A 27787-nucleotide genomic window follows, 5' to 3' on the forward strand; every position below is an offset into this window, starting at 1 on the left:
ATCCATATATATAGTTGAGGGGCGATTGTAATTACTCAAACATGAGGGCTTTTTTTTTTATAATTTGACCTTACCTCAGGAGTTTGACTGTAATTTACGCTAAAAAAATTAAATATATACTAGGATAAAGAATATATCGAAGGTTCATCTTCTTATGTTGTCAACACTTCTCTATAAAAAAATTAATATATATATATAAAACTGTTGTTTGTATTTGCTGTATTTGATTTATTTTCTAAAACATAAGTTTCTTATAGCAATTGGGATTTGGATATATATATATATATTGCAGTCACAGTGGGTGAAGTGGAGGCTTTATATGAACTATATAAGAAAATAAGCACCTCAATTTTCAATGATGGCCTCATTCACAAGGTATTGATATATTATATCAATTACTACTACACATTATATAATAGTATATAAATTAATAATCTCTAAATTTCATTTTTAAAGTTTATTTAGTTATTACGTACGTTACCTTTCACTTATATTGTTAACTAAGACATCATATATAATTAAGTTGGATATATTAATAATCCAACTTATTCAATGGTATATTAACTTTTATTCAAATTAACTCATCATTTAATTTAATAGGAAGAATTCCAGCTGGCACTCTTTAGGAACAGAAACAAGAAAAATCTGTTTGCTGACGGGGTACGTAAATATATTATGTATGTACATGCATGAGTACTTCATTACATGAAAATAATGTTTGGTTTTTTTCTTTATATATATATATCCTAATTATATTCTCAAAATATACGTAAATGTAGATATTTGATTTGTTTGATTACAAACGCGATGGAGTGATCGGATTCGGAGAATTCGTCCGATCTTTAGGTACATTTCACCCCAACGCACCTGTTGCAGACAAAATTTCTTGTAAGATTATATATATGTATATATTTTCATGTCATAATTAGTTTATTGTAAAGTAATTGAAGGACGCATTAATTACCTGTTTCATGATCCGTGGTTCGACATTTTATGGCAGTTACTTTCAGATTGTACGATCTAAAGGCACACCGGGTATATCGAGAGGGACGATGTAGTACTCTTTTCATCACGAGCTTTCTTGTTTCACTTCGTCGAATAATTTCAAATTAAATTTTTCACTTTTTTATATATAATTTGACAGTTGAAAGAGATGGTAGTGGAAATATTACATGAATCAGAACTGATACTTTCAGATGATGTTGTAGAAATTATTGTGAACAAGGTCATATATATTATATAAATAGAAATGAATTATTCTTGCATGCATGGATTATGGATATAGAGTATTAAAGAATTTTGATTTTTTATTAAGGTGCAGAGTTTCTGGGAGGCGGACGCAAAAGACGACGGGAGGATCGATCGAGACGAGTGGAGAGATTTTGTATCTATAAATCCATCTCTTTTAAAGAATATGACTCTTCCATATCTCAAGTAGGGTTTCTTCTTCTTCTTCATTGCATAAATCCCATTTTCTTTATACATCACTTATGAACTATTCTTCTGAGTTTTCGACTGGTCTTATTCACATACTACTATATTCTTAAATTATCCGATGATCGCCTAAAATATATTATTTATATATATATTTTTTCTATTTTGGTTTTTCCAGGGATATAGGAAAAGTATTTCCTAGTTTTGAGGTACATTCCGAAGTTGAAGACTAGTTGTACTTATTGTCTCATCTTAATATATATGTATATATATATATATATATATATATATGTGTGTGTGTGTGTGTGTGTGTAAAAATTTTGAATTGAGAGGAGTATAGCACAAGGGCAATAAAATCGTAATATTTGAGGATCGTTCTAATTTGAGCGTTGGAGTACTGTCAACGTTGGGAGGGTAATTAGATGTTAGTACACATGATTATTTATGTTAGATGAATTTTAATCATACATCTAACTATAATATTCACTCACATCCAAGTATATGTGTGCCTAATGATTGATTATTTAATCAATGTAAATAAAGTGTAAATAATCAGATGTAACATCTAATTTCTCACGTTTAGAACCCCTTAGCCACTGTTGTAGGTCTATGATTAATAGATTCGAGATGGAATAATGAAGTCAAATATTGGCAATTTTTATGGTTAAAGGTGGTCATTTAGACCTCATAATTCAAATACACAAAAGAAATAAAAAAAAAAAAGGAATAAATAATCAGATCTACTGATGATTATTAACCGTAGAACTACACATATTTAGACACACAACCATGTGTATGTGTAAATATTCATATGTAACATCTAATTATCAGTGTAATGAGCTCCACCTCAATACACGTATAGTTTAATTTTTCCACTTCATCAAAAAATAGAAGGGGTTCTAATTTAACTCGTAAATCCCTTTGGCTAGTAGTATCATATATTAGACAGTCGTCCTCTGTAGCATATTATTTTAGACACTGCGCTCTCCCCTTTAAGTTTCGCTTACACTTAGTTTGAAATGTCTGGAATGCCTCTTATTTTATATTATTATTATTACAACTTAATTTTTTTTCCACTTAAAAAAAACTATTGCTTAAAATATAATATTATTATTTTGAGTAATTTTCACAATAATAATTGATACATATTTAACAATTTCAAAAATAAAATCCATTTAATCTGCCTATTTCAATACAAAATTAAAAAACTGCACGCGCCATTACAAAGACCGTGCAGATACGCGCCTCACTGCCCCTAAAAGTTAAGGACCTTCTACAGAGATACTGGAATCGGTTCTCTGATAAATCCGATTATAATTTCCCATTATCCTTCAAAATCTTGAATTGATCCTGTGATTATGAATAGGAATCTAAACCGAATCTTCTACCCCAATCCGATGATTCTCTTCATTGTCTGATCATCAAATCCAGGTCAGATTGGAAATTCTGATTCATTTTTGCCGTTCATAATTCTATTAATTTTACAATTATTGCTTAATTACCGCGTAATTATCGTTATTCGTAAGTGTACTGAATCTCGCTGATTGTTGATAATTTTTCGTCGGATTTGCCTGTTGAATTTTGTTTGTAATGTTGAATATATATATTTCATATGTGTATGTATATGTATGTATATATGATGCTTGTAAGTTCTGAAGTACTGGTATCAATGGTTAGATGTTTCAATTTACGTTCTCCAATTTTGAATTTTTCTTGCAGATTTATTCAGTATGTTAGCATTGCTTCATAAAAAATTCAACATTATTATATTGTCTCTCTAAATGCAATCATCACATAATAAGAGTAAGACGAAGAAAAAACAGAGTTTGAAACGTCAGAGATCGATTCAAGACGAGATGCCTGTAACCGATAACAACATTATATTCCCCGTGGAAGAGATAGTGCAGTACCCGTTACCAGGTTACGGTGTGCCAACTTCGATTAGCTTTAGCCCCGACGATAGTTTGATTGCATACTTGTTTAGTCCCGATCAGACGCTGTATAGAAAAGTGTTTATATTCGATCTGAAAATCGGTAAGCATGAATTGCTTTTCAGCCCACCAGACGGTGGGCTCGATGAGAATAATTTGTCTGCCGAAGAGAAGTTGAGGAGGGAGAGGTCGAGGGAGCGTGGACTCGGGGTAACACGTTACGAATGGGTGAGTATGAGCTCGAAGAGAAAGAGAATCATGCTACTTTTACCAGCTGGGGTACGTTTACGAACAATTCATTTGTTTCGTTTGTAATTGTCTAGATAAGTTTTTGATGTGTAATCGATATTCTATCTCGGCATTTTATTTTGAACGTATGATTGGTTCGTGTGGGCAGATATATATTCAGGATATTGGTGTTGAGCCAGAGCTTAAACTTGCAAGTGCTTCTTCGTCGCCGATTATAGACCCGCACGCCTCTCCAGATGGGACCATGCTTGCTTTTGTGATGAATAATGAACTGCACGTGTTAAACCTTCTTCACAGCAAGTCAAAGCAGTTGACTCTCGGTGCAGATGAGAATTCTGTAGTAAGCATTTATTCGTATGCTAGATTTATATTTCTCTGTAAAGAACTCAATTGCGTTATGCCATGTGTAAAGAACACGGCCTACAAGTGATTGATTTCTTCTGTTGCTTTTTTCAGACACACGGCCTTGCTGAGTACATAGCGCAGGTGCGGTTAGTGTTACGACATTTATTCCGATTTACATTTCCTTCTGTTACATTGTCTGGAAGACATTAGCTGCCTATACCAAATCCCAATACAATTGACCAACTAACACGTGATTCGATTTCTCGACTGAACAATGCTAAATACGTTTTTTTCTGTAGGAGGAAATGGATCGGAAGAATGGGTACTGGTGGTCACTTGACAGCAAGTATATCGCATTCACCGAAGTTGACTCATCTGAGATACCTCTCTTTAGGATCATGCATCAAGGCAAAGATTCAGTGGGGTCAGACGCACAGGAAGACCATGCGTACCCTTTTGCCGGTAGTTCAAATGTAAAAGTTCGTTTAGGGGTTATTTCAGCCACTGGAGGACCCGTTAGGTGGATGAATCTTCTCTGCGGCGACGAAGAAGACGAAGAATATTTGGCGAGGGTCAATTGGATGCACGGGAATATTCTCACAGCTCAGATCCTCAACAGAAAACATTCTAAACTAAAGATTCTCAGGTTCAATATCAAAACTGGCGACCGAAAAGTCATCTTGGAAGAAGAGAACGAAACGTGGATCAATCTTCACAGTTGCTTCACTCCGTTAGATAAACTGCCGAATAGATCGTGCGCCGGATTTATCTGGGCTAGTGAGAAAACTGGATACAGGCATTTATATCTGCACGATGTAAACGGAGTTTGTGTGGGACCCATCACCGAAGGTGATTGGATGGTCGAGCAAGTTACTGGCGTAAACGAGGCTTCTGGCATTATATATTTTACCGGAACTTTAGATGGTCCGTTAGAATCTCATCTTTACTGCACCGACTTATTCGTAAATGTGGGCCACTCGTTACAGGCTCCAAGGAGATTGACCAATGGGAAGGGGAAACACGTGGTTGTACTTGATCATCAGTTGCAGAGGTTTGTAGATATCCACGATTCGTTGGATTCGCCTCCCAAATTGACCGTAAACTCTTTGCTCGATGGAAGATTGATTACATCTTTCTACGAGCAACCATCGTGCATTCCCAGATTCAAGAAACTTCAACTGGAATCTCCAGAAATAATTAAGGTAGACGCAAAAGATGGAGTAACTACGTTGTATGGAGCAATATATAAACCTGATGCTGCAAGATTTGGACCGCCACCGTACAAGACAATGGTTCATGTGTACGGTGGTCCAAGTGTACAACTAGTGTCCGATTCTTGGATAAACTCAGTTGACATGAGAGCGCAATATCTCAGAAGTAAAGGCATATTAGTTTGGAAGGTTCGATTAAAATCCCGTTTCGATTCTAAAAAGCTTCGATTTTTTATATAAATACCGATCAACTCGTTTTCCTTTCACAGATGGATAACAGAGGAACCGCACGACGTGGGCTCGAGTTCGAAGGTGCACTCAAGTACAAATGCGGGCAGATCGATGCAGAGGATCAACTAACCGGAGTTGAGTGGCTGCTAAACCATGGTTTAGCCAAACCAGGCCACGTCGGATTGTACGGGTGGAGCTACGGCGGATACCTGTCGGCAATGATGCTGGCGAGATTTCCGGAAGTTTTCAAGTGCGCGGTTTCTGGAGCTCCGGTGACATCATGGGATGGGTACGATACTTTCTACACGGAGAAGTACATGGGCTTGCCTTTGGAAAACGGGCCGGGCTATTTGGAGGGTTGTGTGATGCGCCATGTGGACAGCATGAAGGGACAGCTGTTGCTGGTGCACGGTATGATTGACGAGAACGTGCATTTTAGGCACACGGCCCGGCTAGTGAACGCGCTTGTGGCGGCCCGGAAGAGTTACGAGCTGTTGATATTTCCGGACGAGAGGCACATGCCACGTCAGCATAGGGATCGTATGTACATGGAGGAGAGGATGTGGGAGTTTATACAGAGGACCTTGTAAATTAAAGTTTTGTTTTTTTTTTGGTTAAAATGTTGAGGTGAAGTTGTTATTTCAACTTTCAAGAACATGGCAAATTTTTCGGGGGCTCAATCTTAACTTTCAAATCAAAATTCCAGAGGTAATGTATTTATTTATTTATTTGTTTGTTTATTTATTTATTTATTTATTACAGAGTTAAGAGTATAAAGAGGTAGATGGTGTGACAATGACATGTTACATCAAGCTGTTTCTATTCATTCACATGGCTACTCGTTCATTCATTGCACATATGATTAGTTGGTCTACTTCAAACTTTGTCGCAAGTATTTAATGTCCTCAGATGTTGGTGAAATATATCTTGTATTTTTTTAATTTTGTTTATGCACAATCATATAATCATATATATATATATATTCATTTTTCTTCTTTCTTTCTTTTTATTTTTTTATTCAGTATCATAAGTGAATGAAATTTACGAGATGCAGCATTGAACAAACTAGACTCACCGACAGATACACATGTTAGCTTGTGATTCCTATGCAGTTAACATTTTTAAATTAATACAGTCGAGATTGGTCAAATTCATTAATTAAGTGAAATTTTAAGTTGATGATATATTTTTTAACACATTGTTCTTAAATTGGAACCAAAAAAATGTACTATTCAAATGAAGTTATAAATATATATCGAGTATTAATTTATTGAAATTCTATTATAATTGTCAAACACAATAATGCACCAATTGGAAAAGTCAACAAACAAAGTATGGGGAAGTCCAAATATTAATTTCAATTTCAGTGCATTATGTTAATACATAATGGAAATATAAACAAATTGACAAATCTTAAGCCTATATCACTTAACTTTTTGAGTCAAATAGTCAAATTATTTCAAGTATTTGGCCCGTATGCATGACCATGTGAACTGTGAAAGACAATCCAAAAAGAATTATTATTATTATTATTTATTATTCTTATTATTATTATTATTATTATTATTATTATTATTATTATTATTATTATTTTTTTTTTTTTTTTTATTATTAAGTAGTTGAGAGTCCGGCCAAAAAAGCCACACCGGTGGAGGGCAACCACGACGACCCGTAAATGAACTTCGCCACCGTGAACTGGTCGGCCTCCTCCGTGGAATTGATCACACGATACCCAGGCCATTTCACGCGCCGCCCCAGCTCCGCCCCTGGGCCATAGTTCATGTACTCCCCATAGTACAACGTGTCCAGCGCAAACGTGTCGTTCCACTCCAGCCACCCCCTGGGGTCCACGTGGCCACCCAGATCTGATAGCATGTACACCGTCCGCGAGTACAGCTTCCACGGCCGCCCCAAATACGTCGGAAAATCCCCCCTCGCCGCCTCCAGATCCGGCTCCGCCACGATCCTGCAGGCGTGGATCGAGATCCCGGTGTTCTGGTTCGGATCCTTCCGGTTCTGAGCGGTGATTGTGTTCTTCTGGAGCTGCATCGGCTTCCGCGCGTGGATGCTGCAGTTCTGGAAGACGACGGCGGCGTTGCCGAAGATGAAGTCAACCGTGCCGTAGATGTCGCAGTCGCGGTAGAACTGCCGCTGGGAGTGCGTGTAGAGCGTGTCCTGGTAGCCGATGATGTTGCACCGGTACACCACCGCGTGGTCGGCGCCGACTCGGAGCGCCACCGCCTGGTGCTTGCTTGCTCCGGCCCAGTTCTCGAATGTTATATCCCTAGCGATGAAACCCGCCCCAGTTGCAGCTGTATTATAATAAATCCCTCAATTAATTTACTATTTTATATTGGGCAAATTACGAAAACACCCCTAAACTTAGACTAAATAACGAAAACACTTTTCGTAATAACTAAAATCCCGCTTTAATTAGCTGTTGATCGAGTTTTTTAACAGAACATGTGTACAATTTATTATACCTTCTGTTGAATAGGTGAGAAATAAAAGAAAATATTAAAGTCTATTCCTTGGAATAAAAAAAAATCTCTGAAAAATCACACTGTAAGGGATTGGTGTAAGACGAAAACAAATTTCAGGGAGTTTTTTAGTAATTACGAATAGGTGGGGATGTTTTTCGTTATTTAACCTAAGTTCAAGGGGTTTTCGTAATTTAACTTTTTATATTTTACTAAAATAAAATTGCAATTTTTAGAAAATTACAGAAAATGATCCAATAATGTCTGACACGTGTCTAAATAGATATGAACCAACTTTTGGCAAGAACTTAAATGAAAAATGCTTCTCCAAGGGCAAAACAGTAACCTTAAATGTTTTAAGAATATAAACACAAAATGAAAGTGGAAGTGCCTGCCCCAGACATGTCTGTATGATAGCCACGTGCATGTTCGATGGGATGCAAACGCCAAAATCCCATCGTTTTCGGGGCCAAATAAGAATATATAGACTAATGGGGGAGAAAAGTAGAATAGTGAAAAAAGAAAGAGGAAAAGGCCAAAAGTGGAACGAATTTTACCAAAAGATGCCGTATGGAAGGTTGTCAACTTATCTTGAACACTTTTTCCACCTGAAATGACCGTCTTGCCCTTACCATCTCCAATAAACATTATATTAGTCTTCTTCCTTCCCACTTTCAATTTATTCTCCTCATACCTGTAACAATACATACATAACAAGCATTACAAACTTTTCTTTTTCAATTAAAATCTATGTTTTATCATTATTTATACATCAAAAATCATATTAATATTAGATATTTCAAATAAGTTATTTTATCATAATCGTACTGATCAAAGTACAGGTTTTTTTCCATAAAAAATGCGAAATCCCTCGCCCCAGAACCCAATTCCCTGGCCCGACAAATTTTTTATAGAGAAATGTAAATTATATTAATTCAACGGCATTTAAATAGTGTCAACGAAATCTAAGATTGTATAACTAATAATGGTATCATAAAAATAGTTATTTAATGTATAATCATGATTATTAATGTTAAAAATCATGATTGGATTGAATTCAACGTTCCAATCAAAGCACGAAAATAGTAATTACCCACTTTGTCATGTAATTACGAAAACATAATGACAGGGGCATATTAGTCATTTAACTAATTATGTGAAAAGGCAGTAAAAAAAAAAGCTGACCAACCGAAAGAGGAAGAGTAGGAGTTAGGATTCTTCCAAACTTTTTTCAAACTAGAAGTGAATTTACCTTCCTGCCCTCACGTAGATGATGAACCGCCGGTTACTGTGCTCCGGCGCCTTCTTGATCGCCTCCGCGATTGTCTTGTACGTTCCGTTGCCGTCCTTCGACACGATTATATCGGCATTGATTGCCGTCACCGGCATATCCAGTAGCCGCCGTTCTCTCTTGGATAGCCACATCGGAAACTGATGCTCGTGCTCTCTTCGTCTGCTGCTGCTCGTCAGCAACCGCCGGTTCTGTATCGGAATATTGGAGAAATCGTCGCCGCCGCCGTCTGCGGCGGCGTATATTGCGAGGGAATTGCTCACTAGCTCGGACAAATCCTTCAGCCGGTCGGACATTTGATTCTTCACGTCGCCGTTCAATTCGTCGAAGCCCTCGGTGCAGGTGTCCTGGTTCGTTAACGCGGCGCTGAGCCAGGTTATCACGTCCTGAGTCGACCCGGCCGGTTCTCCGCCGGGCGCGACTGAGGTGAGCGACCGAGAGAATTGATCCAACGAGTGGTCGAGAAGCTCCAGACAGTCATCGTACGCCGACCTAATCAATCGATCAGTAAATTAAATTGAAAATTAAAATTTTAATTTGGGGGTAAATAAAAGTTTGGAATTAATTAGGTCAGACGACGAATTAACCTGACATGAGGATCCATATCGAGATTGTTGATCTCGGCGGCGAAGCTGAGAGCGCGGCCGATTTTCTGGAGAGTCATGTTGACGGAAATGTGGACGAGGTCTTTGTCGGAGGCGGCGAGTGCGCCGGGGAAGTCGAGTAGCGAGTTGACACAGAGAGTTGGGTACCGAGTGCGGCTACATGCTCGGGACATGGCTTTTGACGGCCGTCGATCGTTCATCCCGGCCGCTCCGCCGCCGGAATTCACTCTGTTTCGGATGACCACCACAGCCGCGGTGGAGATGGCGGACGCCACCATGAGTGTGGCGGCTGCGATGATTAGAATCTTAAGTTTAGATTTTTTATTTGGCGTGGAGTTTGGTTCGGTGGTTTGAGCTCCGGTCGAATAGCCACCAGGCTCGGGTTTTCCGAGCCTGCCATAGTCCATTTGATATATAGAGAGAGAGAGAAGAAAACAAAAGAAGCTGAGTGGAGAAAAATATGGTTTGCTTGTCTAGCTATGGACAATTGAAGAGTAGGCTTTACATGTGGGATGATTTATGTTTATTTATTTTTTATATATATTTTTTGATAAATTTATTTAATTTATTATATATACATGTTTTTGTGTAAGTATATACTATGGCGGTGGATGACTGTGTAATTTCTCTCTCTTTTTAGTTTTTCTTTTTTTTTTTAGTTTTTTTCTGAGGTTGAATAATGAGTGTATAATGAGTGGATGCAGCTCATAATTAATAGGAGTGAGATTCTAAGTACAGTACCAATTTTCATTTATATATATTTAGATTCACCTATAAAAATCTTTTTTTAGTTTGATTACTTAATTATTAGCAGTGACATCATATGCTGGAATTAATTAGTAACAAAGGTATTAATAAAAAAAAGTACTAGTAAAGGAATAAAATTATAAATTACAGAAACAAAATTATAAACCAAAATAAATTGACCGTGACGTGTATAATGATTAATGACAGTCCTGTAGGCCCTTTTTTAGAAAAAAGAACGCATATACGCTTATTTATATACTCTCGTTAAATAGATTGCAAATCATATAACTGAACAATTGAATCGAGCTCGATTCGGTTAAATAAAGAATTAAAAAATACATGAAATAAAAATATTAAAATAAAATCGGTTGGTGTGAAGTCGGTGTCAAGCTGTGTATGGGACTAGCTGGACTCAAGTTGGGAACAATTACGACTGAAGAGCAGCTCAATATATATTATAAAGTATGGGTGGTTTTGTTTCTTTCTTTAGCGTTGACTTTCTTCGGCTAATTATTACGAGAAAAAACATAAAATGGGCTACGAGATGCTACACCTAATGAAATACTTGGGTGATTTTAAATCGTAGAACTGTACACCTATTTCATCGAATGTAGCATCTGCAAAATCGTATAAAATGAATCTTAAAATACCAATTAGGGCCGGGCTTGTAAAAGTTTTTTACTTGGGCTCCTTCAATTTTTAGGCAACTGTTCTTAAATGTGTTAAAAAAAAGTCAATTAAGTATGATCATAATTAAATCCAAGAACTTCAATAAATGTTAGTGTTGAGTGGTATTCCAATCTAAAAGAATTGGATTCTTCTTCTGCTGCTGATGTTGATTTGTTTGGTCATCCTTTATTTGTAAGGATTCCTCTACTATTTATCATCTTTTAGGCTGTGACTGTTTGTTTCGGGTATTCTTAACGATTAAGGGTTTGTATGGTTACTTACATCGGATAAGTGTAGATTAGATGAAATTGGATTAATTCTCTACTGACTAATTAATTATTTAGTTAGTATAATGTTCTGTATGTAAGATTAGATTTTGTATTAAATCTAATAAATTATGTTATTATATGTGATGTCCATAATTTTTTTTTATTTAATAAAATCAACGTGCAGTTTGAAGAATAAAATAGTCTTTTATTTGTTGAGTCACCCCCCCTATTAACATGTAACTAGCCCCTACTATTTAGTCCGTAGAACTTTATAGCTGTAACCAAACGAGGCCTAATTCGATTTTGTAGTGGACCAAGTCGTTAACATCCGACAAGCCATTTTTTATTTAACGAAATGATTATTTATTTGTCTTTATTAATTGCAGCCCATTCTACTGAATCTCACAGGCGATTTAGTGCTTAGTGAGTAATCAAAAAGGTTTTATTGATTAATTTGATAAATTATGGGAAACAAAATCTAATCCTGATTATCTAATTTAGTTTAATGAACTTTAAAAATTAAACCAATAGGCTAACTACTAGGTAGTTAATTAATTAATTAATTATTTGGTTAGCATGATTATTAATCCTCTGATGTGAGGTCACATCATTTAGTTATAGGAGCACTTGGTTTAGTGAAAGAGCAACGTGGCTTTTGCATTAGTTGCTAAAGGTTTGAGTATTTGATGACTTTTAACTTCCATTTATGGTGTGAAAGTTGGGTGCACTAACAATATTTCAAAAAATTCTAAAAATAATAGTAATCAAATTCTAGTCTTTATCAATCCCACAGAATAATAATAATAATAATAATAGATAAAAAAAAAATATTAAAAAAAAAAGAAAAAAAAAATGATCAACACTTTGTTTTTGTTTGATTTTTCTTCGTACAAAATTGAGTCTGTTTGTATTCAATGTCATTCAATACTAGTATGTACTTCAAAAGTTCTGTTAGGTATAGATCATCGTCGATTCTAGGAATTTTTGTACAAAGAAATCGATTTGTGATTTCTTCATAAAAGTGAAGATCTTTACTTCTCTTTGTGTCTTTTTCGAATATTAAATCATTGGTATATATAAAAACATTTCTTCAGACAAGTATTTATCAAATCACTTGTATATATAAATCTCTAAATTTACATTTTTTTCTAAAATTAATTTACATGAATTCGGTGACATTGAATTCTTTCAATCAGACACAAACCAAATAAATAAAAATCAAGAAAGAATACACACACAACATATACATATATGCTTTAATTTGTTCAAAAAGTGATCAAGTCTGCAAAATTAAATTAATGAGCAACAAATATATATTATATTTCAATTTCAATTGTACTGATATGATTTGTACTCAAACTGCAAATCCCTCCTCCACCATTGCTGAATCCCATGAGCCTCCTTAAAGCTCTGCAGACGGCTCGAATTTATCGTCAGATGAGCCGAAGGAATCAGATGCAACGCTTCCGAAGAATCTTTCTTCCTCGTAACACTCGTCAAAATGCTGCCTATCGAATGTTTCGTAGCAATCTTGGCGATTCTCCCCGCGCCAATCGACTCCATATCCTCCCGGTGCTTGAAATAGCCCGCGTACTCGGAGCAAATCGGGTCCAACGGGTTGACAAACAAATACGGCACCCACGAAGACAAAACGGTAAACTGGTCGGGTTCTTGATCGTCAGCATTACTGGAGCTCCGACGACGACCGGCTACTCTAAAAGCAAGAGCCAAGCCAGCGGTGATGACACTATTCACTAGCCGTAACCCTATCTTCAGCGTCTCGTTCGTTATCCGTCCGACCGGTGGAGAGATAAACGGAGGGTTGAAAAGGTAGGTTTCGAGATGGGCGCCCGTATGCTTCACCATCTCCCTCCCGAGAACCAAGGCGATGGACGACCCGAGCGAATGGCCGGCCAGCCAGACGCTTCCTGACGACGGGCCGACGTGTTTGATTATGTCGCAGACGGATTCTAGCCCGATTTGGAAACGGGTGCTCCGTTTGAGGTTGTTGATGATGACGTGGAGGTTGAGCTTGAAATCCTGTTTCCTATTCCCGGGCATGTTGATGGTCCCACGGAAGGCGACCACGTATTGTGGGGGCCTCTGGCCGAAATAGTTGATGTGGTTATGATGTGGATATGGGGGGGCATACTCGTAAATTGCCCCGAAGTAGGAGGTGTCGTGGTTGTCCACGAGAAGTTTGAATAGTTTGAAATTGAAGAATTCCCACCATGGTGGAGCTAGAGCATGTGGGCCCTTACGGTGGTACCGCCTGTCGCGTTCGAGTGTGTACACTCCCTTGACTAAGCTGGCAGCAACCGATCGTCTGTGGTGCCAATTGTTCCTGTGAAGTAATAGCCACGATTTTATCGATCTTTACCAAATATATATACATTAATCTTGTTAAAGAGACGACCTCTAATATGTACTCTTATCAAATTTGAAAAATAACAGATCTCTATATAAAATATTTTTTTTTTAAGAATTTCGGTGGGGGCCATGGCCCCCTATTAATTTGCCCTATATATCGTCCAAAGCACATATAACAGATGACTTGTGCTTACAAGTAACGAACTAAATGTAGCTTATGAATTATTATAAGTTGGAACATATATATAAATATACATACATATATCTAAATATATATATGTACATACATATATATAGAGAGATTAGAGATATAATAGGATGGTGATCTTATTACCAATCAACAGCAGTCAGAAATGTTGGTCCGGAGACGCTGAAAATCTCTTTCTCGTCATTAGAAGACGACGACATTGTTGCTTGATTATAATGTGTGGATCTGATTTTTTTTTTTTGCAAGTTGACCTGATAATCGGTTTTGCACGTTGACCTGATAATCGATTTGTACGTTGACCAGTTGTCAGAAAGCCTCGGAATTTATAAAAATCGCAAATCGCCGGTGAGAAAAAAAAAATCAGTCGACTCACATTTTGCAGTATTCTTATAAGAAAAACTAGTTTTAGTTCATCAACAAATTAAAAGACAAGCTAAGGTTAATTAATTAGGATAATTAAATATATATTTAACTAATTATTTTCATATATACAAAAAATCATATGAAAACCAATATATATAGACAAACACAGCCTACAAAAAGTAAAAAAATGGAGTTGTTGATCATGCAAAAAATGCATGCATCGCAATAATCAGAAATTAATTTCTCGAGCCCCAAAATAAAAATTTATATTAATTAATTACCTGAATTAAGATCAAAATTAAGCTTTTTTCCTCCCGGAGGAGTATTCCTGAATGGCTTGCTGTCAGCTAACGTTCATCAAATATAGATACACAGAGATGTGAATGTATCTGTCTTCGAAAGAGGCAAACTTATTTTGTTGAATGAATATTATTTAATTTGGTTAGAGACTTAGAGGTGAGCATTTTATTATAAAGTCAATGGGATTTTTTAATACCAAATCTTTTACGTACATTGATAGTGAAAATATATGCAACTTGCATATAAATTATATAATTTCGATAGATTTACTTCAAAATTAAATAAGACAAAATAAAATAGACCTGTATAATATATATGCTTTTATTAGGGGTGGAAGTTGGAACGAATTTTCCAATCTCCGTTGGATCCGATCCGAAAATTAAAGTTCCAATTTTGGAACAACTTTTTTCACTCCAATTTCCGATTCCCGATTCGGAACTTTTTGAAAAATATTAAAACTTATTTGATTTTCGAAATTCCAAATTTTCAAGACCTTTTGGTATTATAATGAATTTCTAGATTTCGAAATTTTTGGAATTGAAATTGGGATTAGTTTTGTACTTCCGAAAAAAATTAATTCTTTTTTTCAAAAATGTTAATTTCGATCCGATTCATCCGCCTTTCGGACCTTATTTTTATGATTGGACTATTTAACAATGTAAACAAAGTCAATATAGAGGTCACATGTGGAAGCTTCTGATAATTAGTAGGAATTGCACAAACCAAATGCAACAGGTCAGAAAATATCCTTCTGGGAAGATTTGTTATTGTTTAATTTGCTCTTTGAGAATAACTAAGAGACCATTTAATTAGAATGTTTTCCTAATTCATTCTCTACATTGGTCAATATAATAATTTAGGTGCAAATTTAGACCGGATAGCCTGTTTTAATAGGTAAATTGGATGCCATAGGATGATCACATGTGTATAGTTTAAATGAAAATATAATTAGTATTCTAATAATTGGAAAGAAAAAAAGAAAAAGAAAAAGAAAAAAGAAAACCCAGCAGAACCCGTAACCCCTCTAACCCTAATTATAATCAACGTGATTTATTAAGAGTTAAGACTTAAGAACGCCACGTATCAAAAAATTAGCGGAATCCCATTTATATGAAATATCGGCTGATTCTCTAATAATTTATATAAGTTTCATGTGTAATATAGAGAAAAAAGAAATTCCCTACTATCTCTCACTTTAAATAATTTTTTATATTCCATATTATTGTCACCTTACAATTCCAATACTCCACTAATTACATATTTTTTCAGTTAAGCTATTATGAACTCTTCAATATTATTTCTATATTAATTAGTAAACAAAGATATTTTAGTCTAATAACATCTATTTTCATAAAAGCAAGACACATTTATTAAAAAAGTTAAAATTTGTGCAAAAGGTAAAAACGATTGTTAATTAGGAACGAAAGAAGTATCACCGATTTATGCACCATCATTTCGTCAAAATTGGATACTTTTTGTTTACAAAACAATTCAAGAAGCGAAAAGATATTTAAAGGCCTAAAATCTTGTATTTAAAGCATAAATCTTTTTTTTTTTTTTGACAATAAAAGGGAATTTTATTAAGCGATATTCGCTAAATGCAACGGGAGATCAATACTCTCCATAGAAACAGTACATGAAATTTGAGCAATACAGTGAGCTAACAAGTTTCCCTGTCTCTTAACAAAATTAAACGAACAAGAATCAAAACTTTCACCAATGTTGAGGCATTCCTCCACAAACGCTCCGAACGATGAGAATTCCCACTCCCTGCTGTTGAGTGCATTTATCACTTGGAGGCAATCGCCTTCAAGTATAATATTTGTTAAGCCCATCGATTTGGCCATAGAGATCGTCTTCAACGCCGCCAATGCTTCTCCTTCCACAGGTTGAAGATTTCCCTGTATGCGTGTTACTTTCCAACCGAGACAAGAACCATAACTATCCCGAGCAACCATTCCCACCGAAAAGAAACTTTCCCCATTTGGAAATGCAGCATCAAAATTTAATTTAACCACATTACTAGGGGGTGGTTTCCAAACACTAGGGTGTATATCCCGCATCCTCGAATTTGGGCAAATTTGTGCAGATTTATAAGCTGCTAAAAAATGGCGGCACCAACTGACCAAATCACATGACTTAATAACCTCTTCATCTTTCATAGCTCGATTCCTGTTGTCCCAAGCCTTCCATGCAACCACCATTGCAATATTGAAATTTTCCTCATCAAGTGATTGCTTTAATTTTCTAGTCCAGTTCCATATTGATGAATAGTTGTGGCTTTCCAATGTATCAAATGGGTGACTCCGCCACACCTTCTCCATACCCCTGCATTTTAGAATGACATGTAGGGGAGTTTCTTCTTCAATGTGACACGTGCTGCAAAGGGGCGATGAACTGATCTTTCGTCGAAATAATTCTGCATTGGTTGGAATGATATTAGATTTCAGTCGCCAAAGGAACATGCGAATTTTTGGTGGGATTGGGAGTTGCCAAATATATTTCCAGTTTTGTTGCTGTACTCCACTATACGAACCAGACTCATTTCTTCGACGACTTACCATAGTCATAGCGCAAGAAAGAATGTGGTGATAGCAAGATCTAACCGTGAAGTTACCGTGCTTAGAGAAATGCCATATCCACCTATCTTTTGCCATAACACTTCCCACCGGGACAGCCAATATACGTTCAACATCCACCGGCCAAAAGACTTCGTGTAAAATTTTTAAATCCCATTCGCCTGATTCTGGTTCGATAATATCCGAGACTCTATTAGGGAACCCCGAGTGAATTGGACGTCTTGTGAAAACCACGAGTTTACCACCATCTCGTAACCAAGGATCCGACCAAATAGAAGAATCCGCCCCATTGCCAATTCTTCTACGGATGCCCATCTTCAAATACGGGATTACGGTCCAAATACTCCTCCATGTTGCAGATGGACGCGACCCCAGATCCGCCGATAATAAATAGCCATGTGGAAAGTATTTAGCGGAGATAATTTTTGAAAGAAGTAGATCCGGGTTAGTTAAAACTCGCCACGCTTGTTTTACAAGAAGTGCAATATTGAAAGTCCGCATATCTCTAAAACCAAGCCCACCTTGATCCTTAGATCGACACAACTCCTTCCACGATGTCCATGCCAATCCTCTGTTCGCTCCCGACCCCCACCAAAACCGTCGGATGACCGATTCAATTTCTAGAAGAAGACCGTTTGGTAGCAAGAAACAACTCATAATATATGAAGGTATTGCCTGTAATACCGCCTTGATTAAAACTTCTTTCCCAGCCTTTGATAATTGTTTTTCCCCCCAACCGTTAATCTTGGACCAAACACGATCACGCAAGAAGGAGAAGATCTCTTTTTTGGTTTTGCCCATAGTAGCAGGCATGCCCAAGTATTTGTCATGCTGTTCCACCACTTGAAATCCGAGAAGCTGGTGAATTGAATTCTTTATCTCCTGAGAAGTCGATGGACTAAACATCATTGTAGATTTCTCAAAATTAATTTCTTGTCCAGATACTCTCGCATATGTAGCCAAGATTTCCTTTAAGTTTGCTGCATATGACTCAGTAGCTTCACCGAAAATGAGGGTATCATCGGCAAAGCACAAATTGGATACCACGGGAGCTGTCGGGGCCACATGAACACCTTTAAAATCGCCTCTTTCCACTGCTTTTGAAACCATAGCTATCAAAGCTTCAACACAACAAATAAATAAATAGGGAGATAAAGGATCTCCCTGTCGAAGCCCTCTGGAGGGAAGAACGGATCCAAACTGTGCACCATTAAACAAGAAAGAAAATGAGACAGTAGAAACACAAAGCATTATGAGATCAACAAAAACAGTAGGGATGCCAAAGCGAAGGAGAATTTTTTTAAGAAAAGACCATTCAATCCGATCGTATGCTTTGCTAATGTCCAGTTTTAAAGCCATGTAATTTGTCTTTCTCTTAGAGCTGAGTTTAATAAAATGATTGATCTCGAAAGCTACAAGAACATTATCTGTGATAAGTCTTTTTGGGACAAAAGCAGATTGTGTGGGAGAGATCAAATCATTGAGAACTAATTTAAGCCGATTAGCCAATACCTTAGAACCAAATTTATAAATGACATTGCATAGGCTAATCGGTCTATACTCAGAGATTTTTTCAGGTGTTTTCACCTTAGGAATCAAGACAATATAAGTAAAATTCAAGGCAGAAGGAAGCTTTCGATTATTCAAAAAATCTAATACACAAGATAAAACATTAGACCCTAAAATATGCCAGTATTTAGTATAGAAAATAACGGGTAACCCATCGGGACCAGGGGATTTCAGAGGAGCCATTTGGGCAATGGCTCGGGTTACCTCATCCGAAGTGAAAGGCATAGACAGAAGTTGACTCGCGCTTCCGGTAACTCTCGTCTCAATGTTCTCCAGCACCTCATCTATCTCATCTTCTCTAGGATTAGTGGATTTGAAAATCTGCTCAAAATGTTCTGTGATAATGTGTTCGATATCCGCTTCTTTGTCCTTCCAACAACCCTCATTATCTTTCAGCTTGGACATTCTGTTAGTTCGGTTCCTAATAGTAGCTTTGGAGTGAAAAAACCGAGTATTCCGATCCCCTTCCCGTATCCATTGAATCTTACTTCTCTGACGCCAATACATGTCATTATCCTCATAGGCTTTCTCCAGTGCAGCCCGGAGTTTAGAAATTTCCTCCTTTCTAGCTTCGGTTTGATCGGCTTCTTGCAGCTCACGAATTTTTTTGTGGAGAGATTTGATGTGAACCTGAGGCTGCCTTAGTGTATTTTTGCTCCAATTGATCAAAGCAATACGACACTCATTATTTTTCCAGAGAAGATCCTCGATCGGATCAATACACTGATTATTAGCCCAATATTGGTTAATGATATCCTCACAATCATCTCTTCTAAACCAGGTAGCTTCGAATCTGAATGAATAATTGTGTTTAGCATAAAAAGCATAATATATAATTACATCACCACTAATTAGCACATACAAAATATTGACATACCCAACATATACAACGTTGGATAAATTAATGTACTCCTGAAATATGTTCAAATTACGAATTTTTTTTATGTTTGAATATAATAATTGACCTTGACTTTTTCACTCGATGCAATTATTATTACTGTACTACATTTACAAGTTTATGAAACTTCGGGGGCCTTTCTTAAACATTCCACAAGAGTAGGGTCTTCTAGAATATTCCCGAGCTGCTAATTTTGTCACTCAAAAATTCCAAAACCCCGTAGAATTGAAGTCTGATCAGAATTCAAAACCCTAGAACTCGAAAATCCAGTTTCAATCTCCGATCAATACGTAATGGCGATACTCTCCGAGTACGAAGAAGAAGACCAGAAGAAGCCGACGTCATCAGCTCCTCCGGCTCGGAAGCCGTTCAGCGTCGCTCTCGATCCGTCGGATCCGTTAGGGTTTCTGGAGAAGGTTTTCGAGTTCGTCGCGAAGGAGACCGACCTGTTCAAGAGCGATTCATTGGTGAAGGATGTGAATGCGGTGGTGAGAATGGTGAAGGATAAAGTGGAGGCAGAGGATAAGAAGATGAAACAAGTGAAAATCGAAGAAAACCTTGCGGCAGAGAAGAAGATTAATGCGGCGGTGGCGCCGCCTCCGGTTAAAAAGGAGGAGGTGAAAAAAGAAGTTGTCAAGGAGGAGGAGAAGGAAAGCGGGAGTGGAGTGGAAGAAGAGCAAAATGGGCGTCGAGGTAACTTTTTTGCCCCCCTTAATTCCTCGTATGGTGTTTATGTAATATGTGCATACATCTGTTTTTGTGTGATGATATGGAATCATTGAATTTGTATTAGCTTATCGTTATAGTTCATTGGCATTTGGCGCATACGATTCACTTAAAATAGTTCCATTGTAGCTTCACTGAATTGTTAATGTCGGTATTCAGTCTCCCAAGCCCCTCCCAATTGAGGTTATATGAATTTTGTTATCATGCTAATTCAGTGTCTGGGTAGCTGAAGGAATTGAAGGTAGCTCTACGAAGTTCGGTATCTGGATTTATGTATTGTTTCTAGGAGAAGTAGAACATAACTTGTTTATGAGTTATGACAGATTAAAGATTGTTTCATTTTAAGGTTTTAAAAAGGTTTATTAAGAGTTGAAAATTGGTGTAGGTCTTCTTTTACAGCTTTGTTTCTCCTGAGCTGTGCAGTTATGGTTTCCATTATGAGGTGTGCAGTTAGCGTTGCCATCTCGAAGTTGAACTGAAATTTTAGCTATTCGACACTCTGATCTTTGAAATCATCCGAAAGAAAATGGATTTTTAGATTTTTTTGGGTTCCGTATCAATTAGCGTTCATTTTCTTTTTAATCATTTTCAGAACATGCGGAAATATTGCACTTTAGTATTTACATGATACAAATAGTAAATCTGATAGCTGATTCATTCTACACACACACACACAGACACACACACACACACTATTTTGCGAGAATGTATTATATAAACATAATTTTGACATTAGGATTGTTCAGTTCTTTTGAGCTCTTTCTCGACATTATTGATTTAGTTGCTAATAACTTGATGCTTATTTTTCTCTGAGCAGCTCCAAACAAAGGCAATGGCCTTGATATGGACAAATACTCTTGGGCTCAATCTCTACAGGAGGTCAACATAACTGTTCCTGTTCCTCCTGGAACAAAGTCCAGATTTGTTACATGTGAAATAAAGAAGAATCGTATTAAAGTTGGGCTCAAGGGTCAGCCACCAGTTCTTGATGTGAGTGTCACCTCCTGTTACGTGACTCACGTTTTTTTATTATCATGTGTTGAAGTAGTAGATTATTTTGATGTAATTGTGAAATCACGATTTTTGTTTGTTCGAGTACTCAGTTGCTTTTTACGTAATTGCAGGGGGATCTCTTTGAATCTGTTAAGGTTGATGACTGCTTCTGGAGTATAGGTGAATTACTGAGCCCTATTAAACTTGACTGTGTGTTGGTCTGTCAGCAAATAGTGTCTCATTATATATGTTGCTATATTTGTCTACTTCTTTAGTGATACCGGAAAATGTTTTTTTACACCTGAAGAAAATATCTCCAGCTAATACATTAAGCTTCTTGCAGAGGACCAAAAATCTATTTCCATTCTCCTGACAAAACAAAACCAGATGGAATGGTGGAAGTACTTGGTGAAGGGTGAGCCGGAGATTGATACACAGAAAGTAGAACCTGAAAACAGTAGATTGGCTGATCTGGACCCTGAAACACGTTCTACTGTGGAAAAAATGATGGTAAGCTTTTACCAATCCAGTGGATTTATTTTATCTGCTTTAATGGCCAACCCAATATTAAAATATATTCATTCAACTTGTGAGGTTATTGCTCGATCTTACCCTGCTTTCATGTAATTTTAGTACAAATACAGTTTAAATACTCTGAATCATTTCACACTGATTCCAAAATTTTATTGGGCAAAGAGCATCTTCTATAGATTATTGACTGGTACCTAGCAGTTCTGCCCCATAATACAAAACTTCTAGCTGACTTGAAAAGGCTGTTAAGACCTACTTGTTCCGAGTATTAAACATCACATCGTTTTCAGCTTTCTGTTTGTACAAACATGTAGCCAAGACGAATGAACTTAACATGTTGAATAAAAGTCCCATTTTCTTCGAAGTTGTTGCTCATGAATGCCTCTGGGAGTCCAGATCTGTTAGTCTGATCAAATCTGTAGGTTTTATAGCACCGTTGCTTCTGCTGCTTGAAGAAGGTCCCTCTTGATTCCTATGTGACTAATTGGGCTTCTTTTATTCTTTACATTGTTCAAAAAAGATAGCCCGAGTTTTCCTCCTTGCCTTTTTATCTTTATCATTCCATTGTTGTTAATTTTTTCGTTCAATCTTGTTTAACTGTCAAATGTTTACTTGGTGATGTGAAATTGCTTCCTCAGTTTGACCAGCGACAGAAACAAATGGGCCTTCCAAGCAGTGACGAGATGCAAAAGCAAGAAATATTGAAGAAGTTCATGGCTGAGGTAAAATACTGAAACTTATAAAAAAAAAATTCTTTTTTTGCCTTTTATCCGACTTTTCTCAACTTATTTATCGATTAAAAAAATATATAAATTTGCTATTTGCAGCATCCTGAAATGGACTTTTCAAAAACGAAGTTTAACTAGAGGATTGACCGCCCATCTGGATTCTTAATGAAATGCATTGGTGGATGGAAACAAACAGGATAGTGTCGATCACTTAAGTTGCTTCTTGCTTGAATTTTGATAGTTGCCATTTTCCCATCCACAAGAGGTTTTGCTTGTGAGTTTTCATGGTTAACTTTGCTGCTGCCTCTTTTTTGTGTCCATATGACGCTTAAACTTTGTCGAATTAAACGATACTATTTTGTGGTAATTTGCATTACTTTTGGATATTTCGTTTGGATTGAGTAACGAGAGACCGAGAATGAAAGTTTTTTTGTGAATTTATGTTTACGGGGGCCGATAGTCTGACATTTGTCCTTCTCGGTTCGTTAGCTTGCAACTCTATCATCCATCACTTCTCTTGTTATTGCAAACAAGTCCCGTTAAGGCGTCAACTCTATTTATCTGTTCGTGTTAGTGCATTGAAAAAGGGTCCCATACGAAAAGAAAATAACTCGGAAGTCACTTTGTTTATGTTTAGAAATGACAATGAATGCACTATCGAACCATTATTCTCAGTTATTTGTCCTTTTATTTGTCTTGTTTACATGGTACTTGCATTTCAAGGGTTACTACACGTCTACTTCTATTTATATTCGGTAATTTCATCGAATAAAATAAATTTAATATGGAAATAATATAAATTTTATACATATTTACATGCATATGTTTGAATAATAAAATATGCTGCAGGGATCTGTAATTTTTCAATCGTGTCTCTGTAAACTCCCGATTCAAATAGCTTACTGGGACTATTAGTTATAAAAGTTCTTGATTAAATATTAAGGGCAAGCAATTGTTGATTCTTGTTGATATGAATGCATTTGGTTTTGGCACATCGCAATGTAAAAAATGGAAATGAATTATAATATCGAAGCTGAATAATTTAATTCAAAATTTAAAATTGAGAATAAACCTTTTCTTTACATTGAAAAGAGACAAAAAAAAATCTCAATGGCTGTCGTTCAAGAAATTGACTAGAGAAATCGACCAATAATAAAACGAAAAGTATTTTCATTCCAGTTTTTTCGGAATTTCAATATTCGATTTTTATTTTTGATTTCTTTAAACATAATTGGAATTAAATTTTCAATTCCAAAGATTTATGCTGGTATAAAATTCTATGTCCTGAATGATGTATGTGCAAGCCAAAACCAAATTCCCTCCTTCTTCATTTCTCCTTGTTTCTGCTTCTGCTCTGTTTTTTTTGGGGCTACTTCTGACACTTGGGAAAATTAAACAAAATTCAAACTTCTCTCTCTCTCTCTCTCTAGAAGTGGAGTGGGAGTAAAATGTATGCAGAAAGTGGGTTACCGTCACCATACTTGGCAAACTTATCTCACCAAGTTCAACACTTTGACGAGTCTTCCTTCTCACTAATGCCCAACGCTTCATTGGTAAATAAATATCTCTTCCTTTATTTTATATTTATCACCATTTCTTCTTTTGGTTCAAATCATAATGCATTTTTTTTTTTTTTTTTTTATCTTTTTTCAGCTGCACATGTAATGACGTTTGTATTGGTCTTCTTATTATCATCAATTTCTCAGATTACAAGTTTTTATTATCCAAATATTCCTGTGGGCATTTTAAAGAATACCATTAGAGCTTTTTTTTTTTTTTTTTTTTTTTTTTTTTTTTTATTCTCAATTTCATTTTCCGGGTTTTGCTGCAAAAGTTGACTTGGTTAAAGAAAGAATAAAAAGGGAAGTTGGTTTCTTTGTTTGGAAGATTCTGTTTTTTTTTTGTACACCCGTCGAAATACATCGGGTAGTTTTTTTTTTTTTTTAACTTTTGATTTGCACACAATAACACGCACACATACATGTGGATATGTGTAGAAGTTAATCCATACACGTGTATGATAGGATATAATTTGACGACTTTTGACTTTTACACAGTGTAGCGTATAACAAAACTGATAAACGGGAAGCACTTTTAGGATATGAGTTCATTTTCCACTTCTTCGTTGGTTCTACAATTCTACATTGGTAGAGTTACACACATATACGTGTGGACGTGTCTAAAACGTGTTTTTAGATACGTAAATATGTACAACTAGATATAAAGTTTGCCGAGTGTAACGTCGAATACGTACAACTGCGATATGCTGATTATAGTTTGGAAAGTGGGAGAATGGCTAAAACTATGCTATCCTTTAGAAGTTGTTATTTACTAATTAATCTTCGAAAAAGACGATGCGTGAAAATGAGCAGAAAACGCTGCTCCTGCAATATTGTTCTGTTTCATGTTCTATCTGGCATCTTTAGACACGAGACAAACGTCGTATGTCAAAATTTCGACCTATTTTTTCAGGTTATACCCGTGAATACTTGATTGGATCTGAAAGGAAACATACATGAATTTTTAAAAATATTTTTGTTTCCGATTTTTTTCTTCATAGGCATCCGCTAATCTTGGCGGAGAACCATTAGCTGGCGTTGATCCAATGACCGGTGCAATTTCCATGCTTGCGTGCGGAGATGACGTCATCACCCCACAATCTCTAACCTTTTCCGATATTGAGTCGTCTATTAGGAGCGGACACCTCCTCAGTGAGGTTTTCTACGAATGCAGGAAAGATCTTTTAGCCAAGGAAGGGAACGAAACCGCACTCTCTGATGTCTTCAGTATCGAACTCCCTACTGACAAATCGAACGACGAAAACATCACCGTTGATGAGAATATTCTTGCATCCGCCGATGGAATATTCCAGAAAAGTATTAGCTTGACTTATTCAAGGTCAATGGATCAATTTGTTCACGAAACTACTACTATTACTACTACTACACAAGGGCCAACGTTTCAAGATTTTCCTTGTTTGGAGTTCGGAGCTGCTTACGGGATGCGACGAGCATTCAGTGAAGGAGATATAAAGGTCGATTTTTATTATTATTTTTTTTTTTAATATTATTATTTTTTTTTCTATCCAAATCTTCTCACATTTTTGTGCATGATATTACCGACGCGCGAATATAGGGAATCTGCGCTTCTGAAGATCGCATGGAAAAGCTATCGAGATACTGGATTAAGAAGTCCAAGCGAAATTTCGGCAAAAAACTCAAGGTTTGTTTTCTATGATTACTTTCGCTCGAGATAATTTCACAATATATACAAATTGCGCAATAAGCTTTTGATGCTACTCAAAATGTTGTTGTTCTGCTTATATTTACGTTTTTCCCTTTTCTTTTCGATTTCAGTATGCTTGCAGGAAGGCTCTTGCTGACGGCCAACCTAGGATTCGTGGGAGGTTCGCCAAGACCGAAGAAACCGAATGTTCCAAGAAGGGATGATATAATTGTCTCTTTTATATACGTGTTCTTAACTTAAGAAGCAAGTGTAATAATCCCTTTTGTAGATTAAATGTTCGACTAGTTTTTGTATATATATATGTAATAGTCTATTAGTCTTTGTTTCATAGCAAACCAAATACCGAAAGATGAAGATGCCATCCATTGCAGTTGAAATCTGCTATAGGATGTCGTTAGTAACCGACCTAATGAGCTGGCAAGAGATGATCGATGGAAGTGAATAGAGGCAGCTGCAGCTGCGGAGCTCATTCCAAAAGATTCTGTGAAGCTAGTATATATATATATATATATATATATATATATAGAATCTTGTTAGCATTCGAAGTGAGTCGGTTAGATAACACGTTGTATTCGTAGATCAAGAGAGAGACGAGACGAGAGAGAAAAAAAAGAGGAAATATGGAGAAAATTGTATCAGGGTTTTTAGAGGCAGATTTACATTAGTGTTCTTCGTTATAATCTCGAATCTCTGTAATCGTTCGATGTTATAATGAATTTTTCCCTCTCTCCCCGTGGATGTAGATCACCCTGATTGAACCATGTTAAACATTCTGTCTTGTATGATGTTAGGGTTCTTAGCTCACCTTCACTAACTATACTAATACAACTATACAATAGATATAGGGATGAAAATCAGACGCAATGGATCGAAAATGACTTCTTTCTGAAAATTTTCAATTATTTCCGGAAGTAAAAAATGGGTTCCAGTTTCCGTTCCAAAAAAATTGGAATGCAAAAATTCATTTCGATTTCGGAATGCTTTGAAATTGGCGGAATTTCAGAAATTTCAGAAATCACATTAGTTTATAATCTTTTGTTCCAAATTCGGATATAATGGAAATTTTCACAAAAGATGACATAGGTTGTTATATTATCGAATTACAAAATATATTATAAAATTATATTATATATTTCGAAAAACTATAAAAATATTCTGAACTAAAATCGGATCGAAAATCGGAATTTCCTGTGATTTTATTTACCATTCCAATTATGTTCCAAATAAATTCGGATGAATCAGAAATCAAAACTTCAGAGATGAAAAATATAATTCCAAATTCGGGTATTTTCAAATCAAAATTGGCGGAACTCAAAATTTTCATTTCGATTTCCACCCCCAAGTAGATACATCGAATTGAAGCTGATTCTTTAAGGGCATAAAGTGTAAATTGTAATTAAAGAAAATGCTCTTTACGGTTTAACTATTGCTATTTACCGTTCAAAGCAAAAAACAGTTTATCTCTCTAAAACCCCTAAAATTCGAAATTCTCTCCAAAACCACCCCATTCCAAAATTTTCAGAATTTTTTTTTTTTTCGAAAAACATCGAATTTAACCAATTCCAGGGCTTGGGCTTCGATTTTTTCAGGTAATTTCAACACCTACATGTGTTATATGCAATGGGTAACTCGATTTTGCAACCAATTTCATGTTTAAAAGCCCTACAAATCGATTTGTAGGGCTTTGAAAATTTTCGGACATAATGCCCAAACGCCCAAGCCGGGCGCCGGTTGCATGAACGGACGCCCAAAGTGGGCGTCCGTTCATGCAGCCGGCGCCCGGCTTGGGCGTGGAATGAGTGCTTGGACGCCCG

The 27787-nt window shown here is 36.4% G+C and overlaps 5 protein-coding genes and 1 long non-coding RNA gene across 8 annotated transcripts; 4 read left to right on the plus strand and 2 right to left on the minus strand.

The window, feature by feature from the left end:
* Positions 1 to 749: 749 nt before the first annotated feature.
* Positions 750 to 1736, plus strand: LOC148769942 (uncharacterized). The gene is made up of 4 exons (XR_016031514.1): positions 750 to 888; positions 1001 to 1225; positions 1322 to 1434; positions 1613 to 1736. It is a non-coding gene; the product is annotated as an uncharacterized LOC148769942 (long non-coding RNA).
* Positions 1737 to 2616: 880 nt separating this feature from the next.
* Positions 2617 to 6129, plus strand: LOC105977820 (uncharacterized). The gene is made up of 6 exons (XM_088819589.1): positions 2617 to 2865; positions 3154 to 3644; positions 3763 to 3954; positions 4071 to 4100; positions 4259 to 5359; positions 5440 to 6129. The coding sequence occupies exons 2-6, from the start codon at positions 3216 to 3218 to the stop codon at positions 5989 to 5991; spliced, it is 2304 nt and encodes a 767-aa protein (XP_088675715.1). The 5' UTR covers positions 2617 to 2865; positions 3154 to 3215; the 3' UTR covers positions 5992 to 6129.
* An 825-nt stretch (positions 6130 to 6954) lies between these two features.
* On the minus strand, positions 6955 to 10462 carry LOC105977739 (putative pectinesterase/pectinesterase inhibitor 34). The gene is made up of 4 exons (XM_013003100.2): positions 9760 to 10462; positions 9134 to 9664; positions 8439 to 8575; positions 6955 to 7713 (listed from the first exon to the last, which is right to left on the minus strand). Exons 1-4 carry the CDS (start codon positions 10182 to 10184, stop codon positions 7013 to 7015), a joined length of 1794 nt encoding a protein of 597 aa, XP_012858554.2. The 5' UTR covers positions 10185 to 10462; the 3' UTR covers positions 6955 to 7012.
* A 2114-nt stretch (positions 10463 to 12576) lies between these two features.
* LOC105977308 (GDSL esterase/lipase At4g10955) lies at positions 12577 to 14824 on the minus strand. The gene is made up of 3 exons (XM_088818899.1): positions 14685 to 14824; positions 14167 to 14316; positions 12577 to 13806 (listed from the first exon to the last, which is right to left on the minus strand). The coding sequence occupies exons 2-3, from the start codon at positions 14238 to 14240 to the stop codon at positions 12792 to 12794; spliced, it is 1089 nt and encodes a 362-aa protein (XP_088675025.1). The 5' UTR covers positions 14241 to 14316; positions 14685 to 14824; the 3' UTR covers positions 12577 to 12791.
* A 5045-nt stretch (positions 14825 to 19869) lies between these two features.
* Positions 19870 to 23164, plus strand: LOC105977876 (protein BOBBER 2). Of its 2 annotated transcripts, none has more exons than XM_013003264.2 (6): positions 19870 to 20442; positions 21293 to 21465; positions 21600 to 21648; positions 21812 to 21978; positions 22638 to 22721; positions 22827 to 23164. In XM_013003264.2, the coding sequence occupies exons 1-6, from the start codon at positions 20043 to 20045 to the stop codon at positions 22863 to 22865; spliced, it is 912 nt and encodes a 303-aa protein (XP_012858718.2). In that variant the 5' UTR covers positions 19870 to 20042; the 3' UTR covers positions 22866 to 23164. The 2 variants fall into 2 exon arrangements, 1 of the variants encoding a protein (XP_012858718.2); XR_016031753.1 differs by having other exon boundaries at positions 19925 to 20442; positions 21812 to 22366; positions 22431 to 22721.
* A 749-nt stretch (positions 23165 to 23913) lies between these two features.
* Positions 23914 to 26704, plus strand: LOC105977434 (uncharacterized). Of its 2 annotated transcripts, none has more exons than XM_013002745.2 (4): positions 23914 to 24280; positions 25288 to 25761; positions 25863 to 25949; positions 26084 to 26704. In XM_013002745.2, the coding sequence occupies exons 1-4, from the start codon at positions 24176 to 24178 to the stop codon at positions 26174 to 26176; spliced, it is 759 nt and encodes a 252-aa protein (XP_012858199.2). In that variant the 5' UTR covers positions 23914 to 24175; the 3' UTR covers positions 26177 to 26704. The 2 variants fall into 2 exon arrangements, with proteins under 2 accessions (XP_012858199.2, XP_088675729.1); XM_088819603.1 differs by lacking the exon at positions 23914 to 24280 and adding an exon at positions 24497 to 25199.
* The last annotated feature ends 1083 nt before the right edge of the window (positions 26705 to 27787 follow it).

This window comes from Erythranthe guttata, chromosome 6, assembly GCF_056151865.1.
Source record: "Erythranthe guttata isolate IM_541 chromosome 6, IM_541, whole genome shotgun sequence".
Taxonomy (NCBI): domain Eukaryota; kingdom Viridiplantae; phylum Streptophyta; class Magnoliopsida; order Lamiales; family Phrymaceae; genus Erythranthe; species Erythranthe guttata.